Source organism: Siniperca chuatsi, linkage group LG20 (assembly GCF_020085105.1).
Source record: "Siniperca chuatsi isolate FFG_IHB_CAS linkage group LG20, ASM2008510v1, whole genome shotgun sequence".
Classification (NCBI taxonomy): domain Eukaryota; kingdom Metazoa; phylum Chordata; class Actinopteri; order Centrarchiformes; family Sinipercidae; genus Siniperca; species Siniperca chuatsi.
Genome location: NC_058061.1, coordinates 9,370,882 through 9,396,841, shown reverse-complemented (window position 1 = coordinate 9,396,841; position 25,960 = coordinate 9,370,882). Strand labels below are relative to the sequence as shown.

Sequence of the window (25,960 nt, the reverse complement as noted above, 5' to 3'; positions counted from 1 at the left end):
TGTAAAGTACAAAGTGGATTTACCGGTTAATCTCAATAAAACCTGACACAAAGCATGCTTCGTCACTGTTTTTTCTGGTAAGACAATAAATAACATTTCTGAATTTTACATGATAATAATGGCGCTAGATGAAAGGTCAGGGAAAGTTATGACATTTCACCCTGAGGGAGACATGAATGTCTGTACCAAATATTATGGGCATGCATCCAATAGTTGTTGAGATATTTCAGTCTGGACCAAAATTGCCCTCCCATGAGCTAGCATGGCTAAAAATGATTGTATTGAAGGGGTTAAACATAGCATTTAGTTATTATTTAAGCATTTTAAGGTCTTTAAAGCATCTAGGTGCAATAAATACCTTGGAGTTGTGTCCTGGTGGCTGCCATCCCATTGGTAGGTCTGAGCATAGCCTGTGTATTTACTGTACTGCTGTGTACCTGGTAATAACAAACAGGGACATTAGTCACACACCACTGCAAAGCAGTAACATATTAATCTTGATTTTTAAACATAGTCAGAATTAAAGAATACTTCAAGTTGTATTTAGGAGGCAAAGCTGAAAGGCAGGTAAGATTACACTGTGTTAATAGGAACATAAAATCCAGTTTAGCCACCAATGGTGCTAAATGAAAAAATGGTTTAAGGGAAACAACAAAAGGGTTTCAAACTCTGATATGCCTGCAATTGATATACTATAAGTGGTGGATAATTTATGCTTAAAAGATTGTGTGGCAAATACAGGCAATCTAAAAATATTTATTTCAATCAAATAACAAATAAACAGCAAAAACACAAAGAAAAGGAATTAAGGAAAATGTAGCAGGTTTTCGGGGGTGTGTCTGTAGTGATTTTGCCTCATGTGATCAGATGAAATAGGAGCAGCCATGTCCTGACAAGAGGAAGGTCAAGTTATTACCCCCCTTGACACGATGTGAGAAGCAGCGACTGACCTCCAGCCCACAGGGGAACACTCACCACCCGTAAAGGGGGAGCAGAGGGTGGGGAGACATCAGCACAGTCAAACAAATGAGGCCACAAATTAACTTCCCATTCATTAGCGCTCATTAGTACTGAGAGCACTCGCTGAGATGCTTCATGCGGCAAAGTCAATAAACCAAGTGACCAGCAGGTATAAGGAGGTGCACATGGGGGGAGGGAATCTCTAGAGCGCACTCCACTTGACAGACACTAATAATCAGCCTGCCTCTCGCTTTTTTTTTTTTTTTTTTTAAATAATAAGTAAAACTACTGCCTGAATAAGACACCGAAGTACCTAATCTAGTTCACCAGTATGTCATTTGAACAAAACAGAGGAGCAAAAAGCAGAATGGTTGATGGCCCAGCAGCATAACAGTCAAAGACTATTTAGATCTACTGTATATATTTTTTTTGAGTAGCATAAAGAGAACTATAAAACATAATCTCATTATACAACCCTGTGTTGTATCTTGTATCTTGAAAGACACTATGAGAGGACATCGAGGAGCTGCAGCCACAGCAACAGCTTTTTACAATCTACTACTTGCAACATACAGACATGTCAACTTGCATCATCCTGGGAGCTAATTAAACATTTGTATCTACACTAAACTGAGAGCTCTTATGTTACTAGCACAATTTATGGACAAAAAAAACAAAACAAAAAGAGGTAACATCTGTGCAAAGTTGTATACTCTGCTGGTTCATAAGACTTCTGGACAGGCTGGCACTGGCACAAATAGCATACAACGGCACAGTGAAATATCTTCACTCAGAGGATAACAGAATCTCCTGTTTGTTTGCGCTGTTCAGTACCAAAGCCTGGCAATCCTTATGTGAGTATGCTATAAATATTCTGCTGACAGCTTTAAAGTTTGACTAATGCATTACAACAGCCACGTGGCAAACAAATCTAATCCCCTTTATTTGAAGATCCTCTAATGAGATGCATGTCCCGAGCTACAAAATCAACATTAAATTAAACAATTCCACATTTTACTAATGCTTATCAAAACAATACAATAAACTCACTGAGTATCTACAACAAAATTATGTTGGTAACAACATGTTAAATAATTACAAAATTAGATAACATCTTATCAATACAATGTGAATGATGTGTGAAGAAATATCACGAGTTACTTCAAGAATATTTTAAAATTTTCTAGTGGACATTAGAAATTAGATATAGAAATGTAAAGCATGTTAAGTTCACGATGACATACCACAGACAGACGTTTGCGTAGGTAATAATGTTTGTAATGTTTAACGCTCTGCCTTGTGTTAACTATGCATACAACACCTGAACTTTACTGGTCCTCCAAAAATAGCCAACTCTATGATCAACAATATTTGCGTTTGAATGGAACAACCTTCATGAACAATATGAATTATGATTTAGATTTTAATGTAACCCATTTGTCATTCAAAAATTATTTGAAGTGGAAAGCAGATCAATCGTGGCCAAGGAAAGATGTGTCTGGTTATTTGAATTTTTTTCCAAATAACAAATAGGTCGCATAAGAATCAGCAGGTATAATTCACAATGCGGCTGAAGGTTGTTCCATTCATGTGCAAATACATTAAAACAAAGTGTCTCATATTTGTGGTGGACCAGAGACTGTAAAAGGTCAGAGGCGCATCTCGCTGTCATGTCGTGGCAAAAGCAGGAAACTGAGGACATCCGCATGTGAACAAATGAGGATTTCTCAGCTTAAAAGAAAATCATAGTTGTCTACAATAAGAATAACATTAAATATTGTCAAAAACAAAATTGGTATGGCCACCACTGGTTTCTCTGAAGACTATTTTGAAGCATGTAAAACCACAATTCACACTGATAAAAAAATAAAACAAAGTAAGATTTTGTGCAGGGTCAAGAAAAATGTCTATATCTCTTGCTTGCATCAAGCTTGCACCGCATTTTCTGGTCAGTACTGCCATCAATGAATCATATGACTTCTCCTTGATACTATTTATACTTTTGACCGCCCCAATGGCAGCCAGATATCTAGCAATCAAGGAAAATTAAATTAGGCCTGGGCACTTTTGCAAATTTCAGTGCAGAGGTAAGATCCATTAGCTTCCTCGTTGTATGCCAAAACGTATCACAGGGGAATATGATTTACCACATGGCCACAATGCAGCTAAGGCTTGGACTTTTACAACAGGGGGGTACAAGAGATGCGGGCAGGGTTTAATAAAGATGATGGAATGGAAGAGTCCATTAGCGGAGCAGGTCTTGGGCAGGTCTTCTAGCTATAATTAATTCTGGGCCCCGGTAATAAAGTTAAGTGACGTAAGTGGAGGCGAGGGAGAGATGGCCAGCAAGAAGTCTGAAGGTGACTCCGCCAAGGCAAAAAGACCTGATGCAGCAGTATGATTGCTTATCAGGAGGGCGGAGGCTCTGTTACCTCATTTCCTGTTCTAATCCAACCCACTTGTTATGCAATGTTAAGGCAATTCATCTTAACGTAGGTGATGGGTGATTGGTGCTGGACAGGTAGCAGAGCCTTTTCACTAAAAGCATCTGACATCTGTGGAAACAATGCTGATGAGAGTGGTGAGAGTGAGCCAAAAGTAATAATAATGACTGTAAATACAAAACAATAAGCTCTGTAAGAAGCTAAAACGTTCCGTAAAGCTGAGGGGAACTGTAGAGCACCACCTTATAAATCATTTAATCCATTGTTAGTATAAAAATATTGTTGATAGCTGCTTTAAGACTATAAGAGACCACAATGAAATGATATGTTTATTTATATAGCACTTTATAAATCACTAGTTTGATGTTTTCACTTCACTCTAACAGACTACATTACTGATTTAAATTATTTTTATTGTTTCAGAATGACAACTTGATTTGTGTAGGCTTCATTCAGTTATGACTACCTATTACTATATTACATAACATTAGTTTTCTAACCTCTTCATCAAATGCAATCAAGCAGCTACAGCAGTCTAGACAAACAGCAGTCAGACAGATAAAAACAGAAGAAAAAACAGAGAGGAGCCATCAGCCTCCTGCTGGGACTCCTCTTGTTACTGGGTCTACTGGCCTGTCCCAACCTTGTTTGTTGCAACCACTCAATATTGAAGTCAGTGGGAATTACTCAACAGAAAGACCCAACAGAGCAATCAGGACAGCCCAATCTCCAACTCCCGACTGATGTGACTCTTCCCTTTGCAGTCAACCAAAAGGAAACGTGACAAGGACAGATAAAGAAAACAGGACAATTGCCACAAACATCCTTAAGCCTCTTGCTGAGCAAGGAGAGGGTAAATTGAAGGTGTGCAATGTGTATACTCCATGCTGTGTGTGACTAGAAGTGCCCATTATATTTCTTCTGTCAAATTATAGGTCAAGCATGAGAAAAGTGAAGCCGGGATATTATTGATCTGATCTGGATCAACAGACTACATCATGAATAATTGAACAGTAGGATTCCTTCAGTGGAAATTTTATTGTTAAACAACATGTGGGAGAGTTTTTGATCACTGACCTGTGATGATCAGACATTCATTATGATCCAGGGCTTCAGTGAAGAGGCGAGAAACAATAAGCTCGGGGTTGATCAGAAAACGGATTTCCTCTTGAACAAGACCAGAACTGGTGACTCCTCCTCCCACAAACCGATTGGCAAAATCCACCTACAAATCAACACAGATGACTGATGATGAAGAAAACACTATGGAACATCCATGCCCTTGCAGACTATACTGAATGTTTTAGTCACATGGACATATTGTTATAAAACAAAAGCAGCAAACATAAGCTAGATGAAAGTAACTGAACATTTTCTTTGACTGTGAAATGTATAGTTTCCTAAACTTGGACAAAGGGTCCACCTCTTTTTCTTTTATTTGTGACAGAATCCCTGACAAGCTGATTGGGAAGGTGGCCTTAGGTGCTGGCATTACTCAGACATCTGTCCCCCATGCCAAAATGAGCTCTCCTGAGGAGCAGCACTTAAGTGTGCTGCTACCAGTAGCAAATATCAAAACAAGAGAGCAGTCTTACAGTCCAAAGTAAACATCTCCCTCCAGTCACAACATGCTGCTAAATTGACTGCTGACTGATGCCTGTGATATCTTTTGCAGCTTGTGTTCTTTCGGGTTTGTGGTCAGATCTATGGGTGACACTGATTTACTTGTTTATTTCGGTCTGTTTATGATTCAAAAGAAAATACGCATCTCATCGTTTCAGCACAGACACAGGCGTGACAACTCATTGTTTTAGTCCAAAAGCAGCCATGTGGAACATATAATCCAATTTCAGGACTGACAGTTAGTTGCTCATTGGCCTGCAGACAGCCCAGACCAACCCCGTCACAACCCCAGGAAGAAGCTGCAAAGGGGTGAGCAGCAGTCTGAGAGCAGATCTCCCCAAACTGGTCACTCAACTCTGGGACAGCGAGCCAGCCTCCAAAGTCGGCTTTGACAGGCTGTCAGCACCACCCCCACCCCAGCAGAGCATCCATCAATCCGGGCCGCAGCGTGCCCCAGAGCTGGTCATGTGTGCACATCAACTGTCAGCTTGTGGCAACTGGAGGCAAACAAAAGGTGAAAGGCAGAGCGGGCCATCCTGACAGTGTACAGGAAGCATGGCCGACACAGAGAGCAGAGGAGGCTCAGAGGCCTCGACCCCAGTCCCAGCACACACTCCCTGCGACGTGTCACAGGCTCCCTCAAAGGCCTTTTCAGCAGTAGTAAGCATTCTGTGTGAAAGACTCCAGAATGTGGTGGCTCAGTGATTGACTACAAGAGAGGGAAAAGAGGATGGGAACCAAGCAGAAGGAGCTCCTTCAAGCAAAAGAATTGGATTCAGCAAGGTAAAGTCCCTCTAAATCACACACACGTTGTGTTGTCTTTCCACAAGTGAACACTACTGGTATACTTCTCCTCCTCTGCGTCTTACCTGAAGCATTCCATAACCATCATCCTCAATGGTCCCTTCACAAGTAATGTGGAGCTTTGTGAGCGGTGTCTGTGAGCTGAAACACAAAGAATTAACTGTTTTCCACTCTTCGACTACAGTTGAGGTGATGAATCTTTGATTTCTTCCAAACAGTCTACTGGATTCAGCAGACTTCAGGGCTTTTTGGCAGAAACAATTGACATACTACTACCACTAGTGACAATAATATTTTTCTGTGATTACAGTGTCAATATACTTTACCTTTTCCAATTCAGAGGTTTGTTCAAGCTTTTTCGTGTGAATGTCACAAGTCCTGTAGGCTCTGAAAAGCAAAAAAGGAAGTAAGAAATGTCAATATTGTATCTTACTTTACAATAACAACGCATTGTTGCTAATTTTTTTTTAATGAAATCTGAACACCTACTTTGCTCAGTGAAACTTTTGAAATAGCACATCAGAGTTTTCAGCTTCTCAATCTTCTTTGTAGAGGACCCCTCAAACAGCCTGAAGGCAAGAAGAGATAATGAATTTAATTCAGTTCTTGTTGATATTAGACTATATATTATGTTCCTCTTCTATGAAGCAAGCAAGTTGTACATGGCATCACAGCCAACCGCCAACTCTTTCAGTTCAGTTCGCCAACGATAAAACAACTACAGCCAAAACCATGAAAAAAAGACTCTGTATAACCAGTGCCATTTAGACACAAGACCTCCACTTTGGCCATGTGAGTTCAGTCATGCTTTAACTTTTGATATGAATTAGTTCATCTCTCACTCAGCTTCCCTTTCAGTCACTAGCCGATTATGTAGGAGTTCCTTCATTGTTACGACAATGGAGTTGCCCCAGGCTTGCCATCACAGAGTCACACTCATGTGCCACTTCACAGCACTCACACAAAAAAGGAACAGAGGGAAACAGGGCTTCCTCCTTGGGGATACATTAAGAAGCCCTGTGTCCCTTTTAAGCAACAGAGTCCTCAGGAGGCAAAAGGTCAATCCCCCTGAAAAATAACACACAAACGAACACACACAAAGCTGCTGGTAGTGAGGTGCAGTGGGCGGGTTTGAATGCACTTTCAGCATAAAGCCCACTATCTCCCTCTCAAGCATACTCTATAAAGAACCCCACAGCCCAGCTCACATGCCATAATAAAGAGAAAGACATTTATGTGAGTGAAATTAAATAACGACAAAAGCTTGATGCACTGAGAGCCCTTCAAGGCCTGAGAAACTCATTCATCGAAGTCAACTCCTGAATTTCTATTTTTTGTCAGTGTGGCTCTTAGAAACAATCGTGCGCCTTGTAGTCCTCAGGGCAAACATCTTTGACATAAGCTAGCTGCTTGTGAGAGCAGGCTTTTAGTAACAAATCGCAATATGGTCTTTGGTGAATAGAGAATATAACATCAATACACCCCCCACAGATGTGCCGAAAGCTATGATGTAACTCAGGAAAAGGATATAAGTGACTACAGTATGTATAACAGCTGGGTTTCTGCATCATCAGCACAAGAAAACATTTCTCAAAAAAATAGGGAAACTCTGTTTGAGCTAAATGCACTTCATGGTAAAATAATAAATAAAGCTCACTGGAGAACACTTTGAATGACAGAGTCAACATTCAATCAAGCCAAAAAAAATAATAAATAGTCTGTTTTATGTCAATGCAAATAAGAAGTCTGCAATGAGATAAAAGAACATATGCACCACCTATTCTTGTGAAACAAAAATACAGAAAAAAAGAGTTTGGATCCCACAGATATTTAAAGTAATACAATTAAAATAAATTACTGATTTAAAACACACACACACACACACACACACACACACACACAGATTTCAAAGCATTTAATATTTGGTTCGCACCAAAATGGTGATTCAGAATTTTTAGTGGCAGGCTAAAAAGATGACACTGGCTTTCCTTTCAAATCACAGCAGAACCTTTATGTGAATGAAATACTGATGCGATTGAACCCCGCAAAACAGCCAATGGCCTTCTTCATTGTCAAAAGCAGCCATCTGAGTCAATGTTAATCTAATTCCCTCTTCCATTTAGGTAATTACCCTGTGATGCCAACAGAGATGAGGGACATGACTGAGCAGTGATCTGAAGATTTTGCATTACACCACCCAGATGATCTCCACAGTGAAAGGTTGCAGGGATTAAAAAAAGGACCCTCCTGCTGTCCTCTTTGTCATATTTGTATTTATTATTCTGGTAAAACTGACAAGTGCCAGAGAAAGATAGAATGACCCACAAATTGTCTTGTATTGTATAGTTCTGGTAAGTAGAGCATGCTTAAGTAAACGTTTGCTCTTTGCTTTAAAATGTGATTACACAAAGAAAAAGCTCAGTGGCTCTTAAAAATGCTCAAATGAAGAGTGACTGATGTACCTAATGTTTATGTATTTTTGAAATATAAAATCTTTCAGATCAGTGTTCAAATAAGTCAGACTGATCACTGTCTCTGATCAATTTATTCTCCTTATAAGATAGTGTTTGCTCATGTGTAATTAAATCTACGTACAATATAAATGTTGTGTGCTTTAAAACCCAGCCATAAAATAAAATGATTTGTGAGGGAAGCATATACAGTAGTGCCCCCTCATGGAAACGAAGCTAGTTGTCACAGCAGCATCATTTAGAACCTAATGTGTAACTTTAAACATCATGTATGAAACTACCACATCCCTATATTACCTGAAGAAGTTGATATCTGGGTAGTTGCAGTACTCTGTCTTTCTGGAGTTGCGTCGGGGGAAGGTGCAGAAGAAGGCGTTGGCGAGCAGACATGCCACCTGCTCCTGAGACATGGTGATGGAGTGGTTCATGCCTCCCTTGAGGAGGGGTATCGGCTAGAGGAGGAACAGAGGTACAACTGAGGAAGGTCAAAATTATTTGTTTTGTCAATTTGCCAAATGAGACATTGAAGTATGTTGCACAAATGTACTAATTTGGCACCACTCTGTGCTTCTTCAGTCAGCCATCATAATTACAATCAACATCCATCCTTGCTCACAAGAGATCCATACTCCTAATAAAGGCTACGGGTTTATAAATAAGCAGTACATCTGTATAAGCAATTCTGTAATGCCAATGGGGAGAGCTTGTTGCATTAAGACTATAGACCAACAGGAAAAATGACCTTGTTTGTCTATGTTGCATGGCCAAAATGTTTGAAAATGACCAATTTAGAAACAACATAATAATAATGATGGATAATGTTTAACACGTTCAATTCAATTTGCAAACTATTTAACACAGACCATAGTTTTCAACAGAATCATTACAATTTTAGATTATTATTTTAGACAAAATAATTAATTACAAAAATTATTATAGGGGACAGAAATCAACTGTTACACTGCAACACAACTTTCGATGCTACTAATGTGTAGACTGATACTTCATTTTGATGGCCTACAACGCAGTTTGCCACACACATCACCAAATAATGTTTTAGAACAAACCTGCTTGCTTGGGTAATGTTTTTACTTGTGTGGGCCAGTTTGAGTGTTAAATTAATCAAACTAGAAATACATTTAACACACAGATGTAAAACTAAAATTAGATGATTGGCTGCTTGGCCAAACAATTACACAAAAACCTTTTTAATGAGACTTTTTCAGCTGCAAACACACATTGCTCTTCATCATCCACACGCCAAAGAACCAGATGACCAAAAGGACTATAAAACATTGGACAAATGACCATCAATAGCTACGTGCCTTGACCTCACCATTTTCACTACCATTTCACAAGATTATTTGACAAGTCGTGACCTTTGGGATCAACCTGCTGCGGTAATCTACTATGTCACGGACCAGTGTGCCAGTGTCTGTTGGTTAGTGATGGCTGTTACCTTGGTACAGAGCTCAGATGCTCTCAGTGCTAATTGTACCATGTCTGGCAGCAGGGAGTCAAACAGATGTTCAGCCACATCAGGCTCCAGGACCTTGGAGAGAGCAAGAGATCTGTTTATGTTTGTTGTTTTGCCACAAAACTCAGTGACATTATTAGCTGTTTGGGCTGATTAGTTTGAGATGGACAGATAAAATTAACAGCTCTGATTTACATCAAAATGTTGAGGCTTTATGAACAGTTTTACAAAGAAACAAATATTATGGAAATATAAGCAATACAGAACATCAAAAGGGCAATACCGTGTTTTAAAAATTTGTAAAATTCCACTACTCGACCTACAATACTGTGCATGCAGATGCAAAACAGCTAGTGAAAAATTAATACCTTTATAGGTGACTATTACCTTAAAAGGGATTGTGAAAGAAATGGCTTCATATTATTGCAAAACATCTTGCTTTAACTGGACAGTTTGTCTATAATAATATTTCCACAACCAAATATTAAAGTAATATACCAACCATCCATGACTTCACACTGCCTAAGTGCACTAATATTTCTTGGAGAAAATTAGATACTACTCGTTTTTACACCCATTTTGGCTACAAAATGTCAGAATGATCAATCACAGAGCAATTTCATCAAGGTTGAAGGCCATGCCAGCTAATTAAACAGTCTTCTTGAAGACATGCAAATGACCAAGTGTTTGAAATAGAAAGGACAGTGGAGGACAGGACAAGGAGCCTTGACTGGTGATTTAGCCTAAGATATTTATATTATGGCAAAGGAAGCCTGACTAAACACTGTCATAAGTAATGACCTGGTTGACATCATAAACTGCTCCTAGGGGCGTAATAAATGAAGGCAGTTGACAGGGCGAGATGGTGGATATAGCTGAGGTAGTATAAGCCGAGCTCTTTAAATCAGCAGAAGACAGTGCATCAAATCAAATGAACTAACTCTCTGTATGACTTGATACAGGTCTGTACATCACACCAAACTGACAAAGTAATCAAGCAAGATGCAGGGGTGTGAGCAGAGCTCCCATATAGATTTAACATAACGCCTCACGCTCCTGTTCCGATTCCCCAAAGGTTCGAGCAATAAAGCAATCTGCTTGACTGCGTCTGTGGACGTGTGACCATGTAAAAATAAAACACTTGCGTGCTCATAACCATAAATATAACACTGGTTAGGCTGGAGAAAGAGAAAAGAACAAAACCGATGCTGTCCATCAACAGCTTTTCAGTTATTCATGAGTTGTGCATGCTGAGATGAATATTCAATGAAGGTGCCTGACCCGTCACTCTATGCCATTCATATCTACTTTTCTCTGCACTCAAAATCATCTTGCTACAATGTCTCCAATCTGGCCTCTGCAGGGGAAAAGTAACAAAATGAAAAATGGAGTACATTATATTGCACTATTTGTCATTCCCCATTTTAGTTGTGTTGCACTGGAAATAAATCAAACATGTAGGATCCTCTGTGATTGGTTTTCAAATGAAATGTGTTCACAAACACCAACACTATAGTCTGTGGGCTATATGAGCTGCTTTCTATCAATATACTACAGATACTGTACATGTAGCCTAATTGCTACCACCCCTTCAGCATATTAGACTATTAAAACAGATTCATTACTCAGTCAAGCTGTGAATAAATTCTGTAAGGGGTAGAAGCAATAAACAGTCTTTGTTAGGAGGAACTGTGTGTGTTAATTTTGCAATAATATAGAGCACAAATAAAGTAAACGTATTTTGTGTGATCTACAATGACATATATATTGCTCTAAAAAGTTACCTGGAAGTATCTAATATGAAACACAATTATGACACTTTTCACAAGTTTTACAGTGTTTACAGAACAACCAATCATCAATGATACCAACATACCATTCTCACTTCAAGCAACATAAGTGAGTGATCAACTGTTTGATGTCATTTGCTACAATTTATGTGGCACCTCACTTCAAATCCAACTCTATTTCAATATATTTGATGCTACTGGACATTTTGCAGACTGACAAAAATCTCATTTTGCCCTTCCAGTAGACTTGACACAATCCAAATTCAGCTGCAAAAACAAAACTTGGCCTATGGCTAAAGCCTCTCAACATGTTCAGATTTTATCTAATAAAATTCCCATTTTAGCATGATTTATGACATACAGCAGCACACAATTGGTTCAACAGTATAAGGTTGGAGTAAAGCTTTGTTTGGGATGTAATGTCAGCCATTTCCATTTCTGACAAGTTACTAAAGATGACCTTTTGGCAAAAGATTAAATTATTTCTCTAGACTCAAAAGGGCTGGAGCATTCTCCTGTGTGAAATCCATTACTGTTCTTGTGCAAAATGACATCTTTGACATACCGACATTCAAGAAAAAAGCGTAACATGAACTTCTTTCCTGAAATGTGAGATATCATAAAAACATGTATTCTTCTGATGGTGATGCCATGCAGCACAGGTGGATGAGTGCTCCCTTACTGTGAGGAAAATAAAGCCTATTATTTGTCTACTCTTACAGGCTCAGGATTTCTTATATCAAACACTCATGTCACAACAGGGCCCATCTCTCCAAAGTGAATATTCCCATTCTCTTCATGAGCCAGACAGTAGTTCAGCCCTCTGATTCTCTACACAGGATGACGCAGAGCGCATCAAGACAGCAGATGATGGATGGCCTCCAAACGAGGCTGGAGAAGACAACCAATGAACCAACAGCGCTTTGGCCATCATGATGCAACTCAGGCTTATTTTACCCTTGGCCTGTAAAGAAAATGACTAAGCTGGGGACAGTAAAAAATAAAATAAATAAATCAAAATCACATGAACAACACCTTTAAAATACAACCTTATAATCTGAGCCTCAGAACTCCAAAGAGCCAAGTGCCCAGACAGCACAAGAAGATAAAATATGTACAAATGAATTTATTTATTTATTTATGTAATGCTGCAAAAACATGACGTGTGTACACACACACATACACGATGCTTGAGAAAGCCTTGGAATAATACATAAACCTTTTCACAAAACCTATTAAAACTTTATTCCCACACTGAGCCAAGTACGTTCTTTTTTTTTTTTTGTATTTTTGACTCTCAATCACTCTGTATGAATTCAAAAGTTGTGAAGAAACAAACAAGAAAAATGGCTGCATAGTTGTGGTGACTCATATCTGCATATGTAGCTATGACGATATTAAGCCTATCTATCGATATTGATTCACAATGCCACTTAAATACTGTTCATACCAAGCTAAATCTAATTTGGTGTCAAATGCAACATCTGTATCACTGTGTCTCCCACAAACTTAAGATATTATCATCACTAACTAATGAGCCATCTGTACTTTCTCTGACCCGAGCTCTGTGAGAAGCACCAACACCGGTTTACGATGCCGTTTGTTGGGCAATCAAGTGTCATGATTGGACAGTTGATGTTTCATTAGTATCAGCTAATCCTTTAACATCTTCAGCATGTGTGTCCATCTGTGTTTACATTTCTGCATGCCAGTATTAATTAAATGACTCTTCCAAAGAGGCGATTTTTTTTACTTTATACACTACTTCTAGGTTCAGTGATATTCATAAAAAGATATGTAATCACAACAGATATTTATATTGTTTACCTTAGTGCAGTACAAACGTAATGCTGTGAAGTCCCATTTCTTGGCTTGTGAGGCACTGTATTTCAATATTGCATTCTGTAACAAACAAATTCAATAGTTACATAAAATTGAGAGAAAAAAATGTATCTAAATTGTCATTTTAAGCTAGAATTACTATATATGTGTATTAAAACAACAAACATTGTCAAAATATCAAAATTGAGAGAGACTGTGCCTCTCAGTTTCTGGGCTCATGACGCCATCATGTGGTACAGTCTGGTAACAACAACTGTAGTGCACTGTGCCCCTTGTTTTATGACATGAAATACATTTGGTCTTACCAACACAGATGTGAAACTTGCCTTCAGCTTATCTGGATTTGTAAATTTCTTGTTTAAAGTTTCTTTGATCAACTCCCAACGACTCTTATTCTGCCATTCTCGCGTTTCCTGTGAAAGCACGAATTTTGTTAAGTCTCTGCAGGGTGAATTCAGTTCGCTTTTCATATGCAAAGAATAATAACGCTGTGTTGTTGGGCCTGTTTGTCACAGTGATTTCGTGAATTAATTAAGTATTGTGCTTCATCATTTCCATACCGTCATTTGCCCCACACTGTGTTTCATTCATGCACATAAAAGGTTTAGAATGTGAATAGCTGCTCTGAAAAATTATAACCCTAGCCTGGATGGATAAGCACCATAACTTGTAGAAACTCTTGACAGTCTTATCTAAAGTGATATTTCAACAACATTTAGAAAAATTAAATATCACAGTGCTCATCCTATCATCCTCATTGGTAGCAATAATAGACTGAATATGCCTTCAGTCAGGCATATAATGTAATTCCACGGTTTAAGTTACCCACATTGAAGCACTGGTGTACACGATGTGCAATTAAAAGCATTTATATATCTTTATAACATAATCCATGACTACAGTTGTTATACTGACAGGTCAATAAACACTTGGGCCATTACCTCATCTTCTACAGGAAACAGGTTACTACTGGAACAGGGCATCTTGACATGGATATCATCCCAAGTATCCTTAAACTTAGCAGGGTATGGAACAGGGACTATACCATTCTGAAGAAGGTCTGTCTGTCAAAGGGAGTGAATGAAAACAAATTACATTAGTGCATGAAATACCTGTGTGCAAACCAAATAGTCCTACTGACAATAAAATGTAGATCTGTGAGAAACTCAAAGAATAATCATATTAAAGATCATGTTGCTGTATGTTAACACTTCTTTGCATGCTTACAAATTATTCTGAAAGCCCTTATAAAAATTATCTTCTAATTGTACAAACTATTGCTGAAATAATCACACTGAGGGACATTATGTTACAGTGATTCTTCAAGGTTGTGTTTAAGGTTGGGTTCCATTACCCAGTTTCATTTTGGATCTGGTTTTAAGTTGGTAAAATACTGGATTCAGATGTGATAAAATTCTACTGTACACCAAATCTAAATATGATAATATTAAAAATACTTTTAAGATAGGGAGAGATAAAGATCTTACAGCATCTTCAGCAAACGTTCAGAATGTGATGATATGATACCGTAACATTAAGTCTTCATCAGAAAGGTAACTGATGCGGGTAATAAGTAAATATTGATCAGAGCAATCACAAACTATAAACAGTGTATGAGAGTGACACTACCATTTGTAGTGTAGTAGTGTAATAATGTACTAATGATAGTGAAGAAACAAGCTAGAATAATAACTAACATTTCCAAATGTTTGCAAAAAACTGCAAAGATATTGGGTTGACCAATTAAATTACTGTATGTTTCTATCACTTGTGCTGCAAATAGTATAAAAAAAACAAAGAATTGCACAAACCCTTATCATCACAGTGTGCTGGCCGGGAACTTCCTTCAGCGGAGGAAGCGTCCCGCCACATTCAGGCATTCTCTTTAGCTCATTGATTGGCGTCCCCAGCCATTTGGCATCAGGCTTGACAACAGCCGAGGTAGTTTCCTCGTCTGCATCTTGTTTCTGTAGAGACTTATCTGCCCTGCCCTGTCTCACAGGCAAACCTGGTGATGAGGTCCTTGAAAAGAAGTCTGTAATTTTGTTATTGTGTTTAACAGAGCCCTCTGAGCTTGCTGAGCATGTCTCCATTTCTTGTTTTTCTAACCCACCATAACTGTGAGGCAGCGTCTGCATAAGCCCACTTCCTGCAAAATCCTTGGAAGCTGGTGACACAGGATTGTCTTCATCCAGGTCTTGTGGTGTCAAGGGTTGGGTTTCATCATCCGGGTCAGAGAAAGTAGGTTTTTCATCATTTTGGCAGTCCAGAAACTGAGCTGAGGTGCTTTGAAAGCCACCGTCATCTGCCATTTCTGCATCCTCTTGGGTTTGGCACACTTCAGCTGTACTTGGGTTTTTAGAGGGCTTAACCAACCATCGGTCAAGAGTATCTCTGAACTTCGTTTGCTGTCTGGGGCTGATTTTTTTATGGTCATTTTTCGTCTTTACACCTCGCAAACCATCTGCTCTAGTCTTTGGCTGTATATCCATCTTTGTCTGGGTGTTGTTTTGCCTCCTTTGTTGATCTACTGTCTCATTGTCTCTGCTCTGAATACGTATAGATGGGACTGAAGAATAGAAAAAGAATTGTTTTACAAAGGGGGATATACTAAAATGAAGGCAATAACTTGTTTGACATATACTCTGCCAGAAAAATGTTATCTAACCAAATTACCTTTGAGAGAAGATGAAGGGGATGTCGGGGCATTGATTTCAACCCTGAGTCTCTTTGCTAAAGGTTCAAAGTCGGTCAGCGCAGTCATTCTGCAAAAGGAGAAAGCAACACATAACACATGTCCATATATTATTTTGAGACATAAGAGGTGCGTCTTGGCAGCTTAAACATGAAAAGACACTAAATGTATACTCACAATACAACTTGAGCTGACACCACGAATGAGGTGTTATTTGGTTTTGTCCAGACTTGTTTATCGGGCAGTCCTTTCTTTAATAGGCGAGCAAATCTTAAAATATGGTATGCAGCCATACATGACAATCTATTTCAACAAAGCACATACCGATGCTTTAGTTAGGGACATAATTATCTGTGTTGCTGTGTGACTGATTGACTAAGTAACTTTACCTAGCTAATAAGCGTTATTTAAGTACCTAATGATGCAGGAAATGCTGTTTTGTACTCTAATATTATTCAGACTTTTGCCTTAGGTCGTAATTAGTTGATGTCCAACGATAGGTTGCTAGACTATCTAGAAACGACTGTCAACTAACCATAGCTTATTAGCTAGCTTTCATGCTAACTAGCTCTGGACTACACAGGGTTGTTAAAAGAATCAAAAAATAACCTGATTTAGAATAGCGTCAGACACATGAGCACGTATTGTGGATAATGACAGCTGTCTATTAGCAATTGCTTAGCAAGTACACTACGAGAACATTTGTTGGTCTTGGTAAATGTTAAAACGCACAATGGTACTTTAACTGTTACTCAACATTGCTATAATATAACAGTACTACCGCAACGCCAAAACACTTCCGCGCGCGAATGACGTCACGTAACAAGCACTAAAATAACGCGATATCTCTCCAAAGCTGTTCTCAACGTTATTTTCCCTGTCGTTATGCAGAAATTCTATTCAAAAACCATCGAAACAAAGCTCGATTTTATTGTAAACTTATTGTGTCATTATATTAACAACGCCGATGAACGGAGGAATGTCCGTAAATGTAAAGCAAGTATTGTTTAACCGTCAGTTTGGTTAACACTTACATCATAGCCTACAGTAACTGACAAATATTTATTGTCTTGTCACTCCAACATTACATTTTGTTTGTTTTCTTAAGCTGTATTGTTGCTCACCTGTCTTAACCACACCTATCATGACGCACCTGACCAGCAGAAGGAAGCAAAGGCAGGAACCTTGAAATCATTAATAGACATACCGTAAACTTAAAGGGACATAATCTATGTACTTTAACCAGGATCATGGCCAGAAAATACATCTTTTTCGCTGTTTTCTTGCACTGTTACGTGTTTGGGATTGACAATGAAGGTGAGGAACAGGTGATTTTGGGTTACACGGTGTGCAGTCTTGATGGAGCAGAAAAAAAGCTTTTCTCAACAACGATGGTTGGACATTTTGAGAGGGTTTTTTTTGCCACCAAACCTACTTTAGCGCGACAAAAGTTTTGTATGCTCTATTTTGGGGACACAATTGGATCCTAGAATACAGGAACACAACAGAAAGAGGCTTAAATACTTCTCAATTCATCTTCCTTTTTTGTATGTGGTTCAATTATTTGAGGGTGCTTTGTGTCCTGAGAAGAAATAGCATTAGTTAACCCCAGACCTTTCTCTGTGTATTCACCTTTCTTCCAGACATTTTCAATGAGCTAACATTAAAACTCTCGAAGTACTCCATTGTAAATCCTCAGGTGATTGACAGACAGACAAGGAGTATCAACAGACCACCACAGTCAAAAGAGGTAAGTAACAACCCTGATTAAATTATATTGTTAACTGATATTTCAATATGACAACATTTAAGAATGCTTTCTTGTTTTTACCCATTTTAGAAATATGGAGAGGAGACAATATCATTTGCACTCAACATAAACAACAGAAAGCACCTCCTTCATCTACAAAAGAACAGGTATGCACATAGTTAGAACTTAATGTTACTGACATTATTGTAAGTCCTTGCTGGTGCTTCAGATGAATTATCACATGTTTTTTTTCTCTTCTTGTCAGAGACTTTTTACATCCAAACTTTGTTCAGTATTCACGTGACGCCACTGGTAACCACAAGTCATCATATCCAAAACAACATGTAAGTCAACACTTCCACATTCTGGTTTGTAGGCTGGTTTGAACAACCTTTGAAGCTGTTTTTAATTTTCTTTTCCCAGGTGCATTGCTATTACCATGGAGAGGTGGAGGGATATGAAAATTCAGTGGTGGCGCTCAGCACATGCTCTGGCCTGAGGTTTGAACATTTCTCTAGTTTTTGTTTCTCATTCCACCTTTGAGTGATAAATGGAGCTAGAGCAGGGCTTTGCTTCAATACTGACATTTATTGACTTTCAGTGGAACCATGATTATATGATCATATTGCAATATTGTTTCACAATACTTTGTTGTCCAAATTAATGATCCAGAGCAACAAAGTCTCTTTATTGAAGTTTTGAATTTGAGCAGTTTGAACAGTTTTGTCTGATGTAATGCACAACATAGTTCATTACATTGAATATCAGTACCGGCATAACAATATTGGGAAATATTCTCATTTAGATGCGATACTGATTTGAGCTATATTACCAAGGCCCAAGTAGAGCTGCACATTAAAGTTGGGCAATTTTCCATCACCTCAGACATATTTTTTCCCACTTATTATATGAAGTGTATTGGGATTATTGGTTCAAAGGTTCTTATCAGTCAGACTTTACCAAATCGATCTGTGTCCCTCTGGTCCTCAGTAAGTACGTTATGCCAGGTAATGCCATGGTGTGAGAGTGTAGTGCCACACATGATACTTCTGCTATGCACTTCTTCTCTGTAGGGGTGTGATCCTCCTTGGAAATGAGACCTTTGGACTTGAGCCCGTGCCACAGTCTGTCACCAACGAGCACATTCTGTACCTACTGAAGCATATTCAGTCCGAGCCCGTCACCTGTGGGGTCGTCAGTGAGGCTGCATCGACGCAAAGCCATGAACCCTTTGAGCCTGGCCAATCACTGACTTCTCTGCTGCGGGTTAGGATGCTCATTACGTTCACCTTAACTTGTGTTTATAGTGGCAACCGGTTTTATAACTGAAAGTGGCTGAGGTTCTAAATGACTGCGTTTCCTTCTTTACTGTCTGTTGTTTTCACAGAGGAAGCGCAATTTACCTCAAACTAGTTATGTGGAGTTGGTGCTGGTTGTCGATAATCTCAGGGTGAGTGTGTATATCTGTTTATGAATTCACTGGGATGTAAGTGAGAGTGAATTGGCTGCAACAGGTTGGCTTTTTTAGACTAGATGCAAGTAGATGAGCACTTTTACCCTACTCATTGACTCATCAGCCTTGTAATAGTTAGTTAGGAATGTGCTTTTTTCCTGTAAATATTGCAGTGCTTTTCCTATGCTGTGGAATATAGTACCAAAAAGTATTAACCAGTTTATCATAACTACTGTCTTTTATTATTGTGTTAATTGTATTTACAGTATAATTTAAAGCAAAATGAGGCTGCGGTACGAGAAGAAATGGTGGAAATGGCTAATCTAATGGATGCGGTGAGATTTCAAGTTGTTTGTAAAAGAAAGTATGCTTAATTCCAATTCATTCTAAAGTTTTTGTGTTATGTGTATGTAACTTTATAATCTGCTTTTATTTTCTGTTTTAGTATTACAAGGCACTGAATATCCGTGTGGTCTTGGTGGGCCTGGAGATTTTTAAGGATAGTAATCCCTTTGTTGTGGACGACTCTGCAGGAGAGGTGTTGGGGAGGTTTGTTAAGTGGAGGAAGGAGTCTTTGTTACCAAGGATCAGGCATGACACTGGTCAACTCATTGTGTAAGTAACATGTGTTTTTTGTCTTCTTTTTGAGTTATATGATGCCATCGGATTACATTGCTTGATACAAGCCACATAGTCAATTTTTTTTCTAAAATGTAGAGTCAAATTTGTGACTTATGTCTTGGTCCACTTGTTTCTCAGTGGTAAGCCCAATGCATACGAAGGAGGTGTTGTAGGTATGGCCTTCGTGGGCACCGTCTGCTCCGTAGCAAGCTCTGGAGGAATCAGCGTGGTTAGTTCAATTCCCTTTTACCTTCTAACACCGGCTGACACCATGGTGCTTTGTCAGCACAAGCTTTTGTGCAGAAACTGATACTGTCTGCATTATTCATGGGTTCTATAAGTGCAGCTCATTCTCACATGCTCTGAATAAAGCAGGACTCAAACAGGTCTGACCTGCACACAGTTTTACATAATCTCTGTGATAAGGCAACTTTTTTTGGGTTATTGGATTCCTTACATTCTTTTGCATTGTGATGCTTGTGTTTTTAATATCATTTAAAGTCACACTGGAAAGAAAAATAACTTTTTTTAGATTAAATGTATCATATGTTAGTTGGAAAATTTATTTAAAAAAAAATAAATTTAGTTTCCGACATTTATAATGTTCACAAATTAGTCATTTTTACTTCCTTTAATTAATAAAAAATATTATACCTGGGTACAAAATCCAATCAAATAATATAATTAAACATTTTCTGTCTATCTTTTCCCATCAAATAAAACAAATGTTCTTTATGTAACTCATATCCAAATGGTTTATACTTTTGAAAAGTCCTTTTGTGCCAGTTCTCTTCCTCTGATTCAACAGTAGATAAATAAAATGAATCAAATGAAATGCTCTCTTTCGCTGTGACTTAAAAATACTCTTGTTTAAGGGAAGATCCATGTTTAGCCAAAGCTCTTTTTAGCTTTTTTGGTAATATTGATTAATAACTTAAATTCAGGATCATATATTTAGGTATATAAACTATGAAGAATGTTAGCACTGAAAGTACTTGGTGTGTTTTGCACAGTTCAGCGGCAGCAGCAAACTGCCTTATGTCTCCGCTGTGGTGGCCCATGAGATGGGCCATAACCTGGGCATGAATCACGATGACAGCCGCTGCAAATGTGATCGACAAAGCTGCATCATGGCAGCCTCTGCTGGGTAACACATCTTCCACAAAATATTTCTTAACCCTTTGACATAAAATGAAAGCAGTAGTTAAAATCTACAGTACCTACAGTACGTACATAGTATATTCTGTGCCTTTTACAACAGCCATAGTGTCGTACACAAGCTGGTTTTCTTCCCCGAAATGAAAAATGTTTTTTTGTTACGTGAAGACTAGCAGACAGCAGTTTTGTTGTTATTATGTTTTCAGTTAAGCCTCTTTTTGAGGAAGTTCATATTGTACTGAAAAATACATTTTTTTATATGTATATGTATATATATATATATATATATATATATATATATACACACACACATACACTATTGCATATACTACATTTATCTGGACCTAAAACAAGAAAAAGCAAACCTATAATCTTTTAAAATGTCAGGATTTATCAATGTAGAATAATGTAATCGAACAATATCCACACTTTGTGCTGATATTCTAAAAAACTACTAATTAATGTTAATTTGACAACAAAAATGTCTTCTGTTCTATGGTCAAAGACTGTTTAGTAATGTGAGGCTTGTCCTAATGAATATTTCCATTAATAGTTTATCCTGTTACCCTGTAGTGGTTCCAGTTTCAGCAGCTGTAGTGGAGACGACTTTGAGATGCTGATCATCCGTGGAGGAGGCGTGTGTTTGAAAAACCAGCCCCCCCCATCAAATGTGACTGTTACTGCTGAATGTGGCAATGGCCGGCTGGACGCAAGAGAGCAGTGTGACTGTGGCAAACCAGAGGTAGAGTACTGTCAGATAAACTCACACACACACACAGGAAGTTACAGAACTGAACACTTCACGTTGTTATGTATTGGATAAGTATTTTTTGTAATAAATACTGTAATTTAACTGTAATGTAACAGATGGTACAGACAGAAATTTGTAGAGTTGTAGAGAACATCTTTGAAATGCACAGTCCATGAAGCTGAAAAGTTTATGATACGGTGCAAACCAGTATTTTGAATATGAAAACAGACATTTTCAAATGAACGATGTTAAGAGTTAAAATCAGTATTTCTTTGTAAATCAAGAACTTTTTGCTGTAACACAAATGCAAATATGTGTATAGAAACATTTTGCTTTCAGTTTTACAGGCAAAAGTGCACACGTCATGTTATCCTCATTGATTTTTGAATAAAAAATATTCTGTCAGTGTTAAATTCTTGTACCTTTTCTGTCTTTTTAGTGTGGTGGTAAGCCTAGTTTTTCTCTGTTTCCATTTTACACAGGAATGCAAGAATGACTGCTGTGATGCTGCCACCTGCAAATTCACACGCGGTTCCTCCTGTGCTCAGGGGAGCTGCTGCAACAACTGTCAGGTCAGCATTTTGTCAGACATAAGGCTGGAGTTATGTACCTTTTATGACTGCACTGAATGAAGCAAAACAAAAAGTGGTTGGTTTTTGTTTTAGATCAGAGTTCCTGGAACGCCATGCAGAGAGTCTGTCAACACATGTGATCTTCCTGAATACTGTGATGGCAAGAGTGCGTTCTGTCCCATTGACTTCTATGTCATGGACGGCCTGCCCTGTCATACTGCGTACTGCTATGAGGGCCGATGCCAGACGTATGATTTCCAGTGCAAACATCTGTTTGCACAAGGTACATTCAATAATGCTTGATACAAAGACTTCTGCAGCTAATTGAACTCCAGAAACTGTGAGGTTTGTGTAATCATTTCTGACTGTGAGTTATACCCTTTGACAGTCAAACAAATTACTTTTGATTTCTATCTGTTGATTTCTAACACCCTAACTATGGATAATGCAGTCAATAATACATCAGCCCAAAGTCAACCAGGAGGCAGTGGTCACCTGGCAAGATATTACTTCACTTCTCTTGTCATTAATATTTTATCTTGGATGTATTCTCTCTCTTGGGCAGATAAAGCAACAAAGGCAGATGATATTTGTTTTGAGAATGCAAATACTAGAGGAAACTTATTTGGAAACTGTGGAATCACCAGTCAAGGAAACCCTATCAAATGTAGCTTGGCGTAAGTACTCTGTTTTTTTTAAATCATTTACTGATATATGTATGTATGTATGTATGTATGTATGTATATTTACAAGGTACAATTGTTTTTATGATCATCTGGCCAAAAATCTAATCATCATCATCATCAATAGAACTGGGCTTGGCCAACCCATGTAGATACAACTGTAAAAGTAATATTTGATTACCTCTGATTATGTAAGTAAGTTTGTTTTATTACAGTTGTAGAAAGCCTTCCAAGTTAATATAGTTAAGATAGTCATTTTAAACATAATGATGGGATGCAATTTCTTTTGTCACTTAAAGGATAGACTAGCTTTTTTCTTCCAACATTTAACTCAGTAACAACTGTGGGAACTGACTGTGTTCTCTTAAACCTGCACTGCAGAAACGCCAAGTGTGGAAAGGTGCAGTGTACTAACGTGGACCTCGGCATCATCCCTTCCGGTGCCCAAGTCAGTATCCAAGTAGTTAATGGGTCAAAGTGTATTAATGCAGACTTCAATCTCGGCACAGATGTGCGAGATCCTGCCTACGTTAACCCTGGCAGCCCCTGTAATAAAGGAAAGGTAAGCAGACTTTGAAGACTGGAAACTATTTTAAGAAGTGTACACGCTAAAGAGAAGGAAAGAAACCATGAACGAATGTGGTTTGCCTCGTCATTGTTAAAGTGGAAATGATGACACCTAATGACTATTTTAATTGCATTATGACTAATTTTGATTGCATCAAATACTTAAGTCTTCTCTCTCAGACCTGCCTAGACTTTAAGTGTGTGAACACCTCTAATCTGCTGCCCAACTTCGACTGTGATGCCCAGACCACCTGCAACGGCCGGGGGGTAAGACAGCATTTTCTTTACTTTCTTTACTCAGTTACCAGCCAATATTGACAAGTCTGAGTTTTTGTGTTATAATGTTTCCTTCAGGTATGTAATAACAAGGGGAACTGCCACTGTGAAAACGGGTGGGCCTCGCCTAACTGTGACAGGTCAGGGCGAGGGGGCAGCATAGACAGTGGTCCTGCTCAGATAGGTGGGTTTAAATTTATTTTATCAATTTACTTTTCAAGATAAAGTTCACAGTAAGTCAAAGGCACTCTACTATATACAGTTTACATAATGCCACCCTCATAAGCTCTAATTGAGGCCACAGATGGAAATCAACAATGAAGTTCTCTAAATGCATCACTAGATGCACGGTAATCTAATACAAGATTGTGTGGCCTATAGTAGTCCGCCTCATATTACTCATATTAATTATTCTGTCCTCTGCTGGCATGACTGTGGTAGCAGTGGTTCCTTTATTACATTTGTCATTGTAGCATCCAGATGTGAATATGTTTTGGTCTTAATTTTAGTAATGTTGAAAGTTTGTCATGTCAATTTGTTAATTTCCCCAGCTGTATTACTGCTAGATCAGAAACCAGAAACAAATGTGTTCATTCACCATTAATCGTCTTCTCAGGCTGTGATGCCTCTCAGCCAATAGCCTGGTGAACTAGAAGGAACAAGATATTTTGGCTGTTATACTGCCATTAGTTATACATAGTAAATTGTCTTTTCTGCACCCCTTCTCCACTCCTGATTCATAGCAAAATCAGCAAATCAATTTATGTAATTGTAGGTAATCTGCTAGGAATACATGCTGACTTTGGTATAATTAATGCAGTTAAATATGCTGTAATGTTCCTTATTCACACATGACCCTTTCTACCACAGACTACTCCGTCAGGAACGGCCTGTTGATCTTCTTCCTGTTGGTGGTTCCTGTTCTGGTCCTTCTAATTCTGGTGCTGCTCTACATCTTCAGGAGAGATTCCCTGGACCCGTGCCTAAAAGGAAGCCTCGCCAGCTGTCTCAAGTAAACATCACCTCACGTTAAGAATATACTGATATTTTAAAGGCTGCAATGTTGCAATGTTTTATATTTTGATGAAAAGATTATTGCTTTTCAGAAGTTTTTTGCTTTCACAGGTCAAGTAATACTCAAAATGGAAATGCAAATGGACAGTCAAACAGCAATGTTCAGACAAGTGCCACAACCCAGGCTCCTCCTGATAGGGTAAATATTTTAGTTTTTCTTAATAATCATCACTTCAGGGAAGGCAGGCAGTTGATTTTGCAGTAGGAAAACCAGTTTTTCATTACCTGGGGGGGGAAAGTAAATGAATCAAAAGAGGTACATGTTTTGTTTTAAGTATCTTAAAAGACTGGCAGATTATAAATTGTTTTTTCTTCTAATTCCAGCCTGGATATCCACCAGCTACCTCAGTTCCAATTTCTGGGTATGAACTGATTTATTTATTTATTTTTTTTATGTCACTCAATTCATATTGCCGTCACACACATATAAGAATGGAAGCACACCTGTATAACTGGTTTAACTGAATTTGCACACAACCAGGTATGGAGAACTGGATTATTGGAATACAGAAACAAGCGCTGCCCCTGCACAACCACCAGCTCCTATGCAGGGCCCCGGAGTGCCCAAACCAATCCTGCCCAAGCAACCACCGAATTGATTCTCTTTTTATACTAAATGTTTTCAGTTGTATTATGAATGTATGAAGTTTACTACAGCTCAACGCTATATGAAGAGACTATTTTAAAACACTGTGATAATAATAGACTCACTGTTACTTGTTGCTAGCACCTTTTTAAGGTTGGGGTAGATGGGTCTGGTAGATGTGTAAATATTTATTGAAATATGTCTTTTATTAGATTCCAGATTATCACTCAATGGAAATGCACATAAAAATTTTTTTGAAATCATCAAATCTTGTATTTCATGCTACTGTATATTTTTTCAAAGTATTTAAAAGATTTTGTGAATTTTGATTTCATGAATGCTAATTGTAATAAAAACAATGGG

The 25,960-nt window shown here is 38.3% G+C and overlaps 2 protein-coding genes across 11 annotated transcripts in view; one reads left to right on the top strand and one right to left on the bottom strand.

The window, feature by feature from the left end:
* Positions 1–17,314, bottom strand: part of LOC122867340 (poly(ADP-ribose) glycohydrolase) — a 22,183-nt gene extending 4,869 nt beyond the window's left edge. Inside the window, exons 1-15 of one of the 9 annotated variants that reach the window (XM_044178023.1) lie at positions 17,141–17,160; positions 16,284–16,409; positions 16,088–16,176; positions 15,525–15,980; positions 15,223–15,446; positions 14,353–14,475; positions 13,717–13,824; positions 13,397–13,471; positions 9,762–9,854; positions 8,600–8,754; positions 6,321–6,400; positions 6,158–6,218; positions 5,897–5,972; positions 4,482–4,629; positions 359–437 (exon numbers count right to left, since the gene is read on the bottom strand). In XM_044178023.1, the coding sequence (XP_044033958.1) occupies positions 359–437; positions 4,482–4,629; positions 5,897–5,972; positions 6,158–6,218; positions 6,321–6,400; positions 8,600–8,754; positions 9,762–9,854; positions 13,397–13,471; positions 13,717–13,824; positions 14,353–14,475; positions 15,223–15,446; positions 15,525–15,980; positions 16,088–16,176; positions 16,284–16,409; positions 17,141–17,145 (1,898 nt within the window). In that variant the 5' untranslated portion in view covers positions 17,146–17,160. Of the gene's footprint in view, positions 1–358; positions 438–4,481; positions 4,630–5,896; positions 5,973–6,157; positions 6,219–6,320; positions 6,401–8,599; positions 8,755–9,761; positions 9,855–13,396; positions 13,472–13,716; positions 13,825–14,352; positions 14,476–15,222; positions 15,981–16,087; positions 16,177–16,283; positions 16,907–17,140; positions 17,161–17,230 lie in introns of those variants that run through there. The other 8 variants (XM_044178018.1, XM_044178015.1, XM_044178020.1 and 5 more) reach the window with 8 other exon arrangements.
* Positions 16,948–25,960, top strand: zgc:174164 (uncharacterized protein LOC570656 homolog). Of its 2 annotated transcripts, none has more exons than XM_044178025.1 (22): positions 16,948–17,097; positions 17,750–17,856; positions 17,947–18,023; positions 18,122–18,200; positions 18,280–18,356; positions 18,930–19,122; positions 19,244–19,306; positions 19,576–19,644; positions 19,755–19,924; positions 20,069–20,159; positions 20,944–21,077; positions 21,662–21,830; positions 22,322–22,411; positions 22,505–22,694; positions 22,977–23,088; positions 23,476–23,656; positions 23,842–23,928; positions 24,016–24,121; positions 24,808–24,949; positions 25,063–25,150; positions 25,336–25,373; positions 25,493–25,960. In XM_044178025.1, exons 1-22 carry the CDS (start codon positions 16,992–16,994, stop codon positions 25,608–25,610), a joined length of 2,487 nt encoding a protein of 828 aa, XP_044033960.1. In that variant the 5' UTR covers positions 16,948–16,991; the 3' UTR covers positions 25,611–25,960. The 2 variants fall into 2 exon arrangements, with proteins under 2 accessions (XP_044033960.1, XP_044033961.1); XM_044178026.1 differs by lacking the exon at positions 16,948–17,097 and adding an exon at positions 17,288–17,423.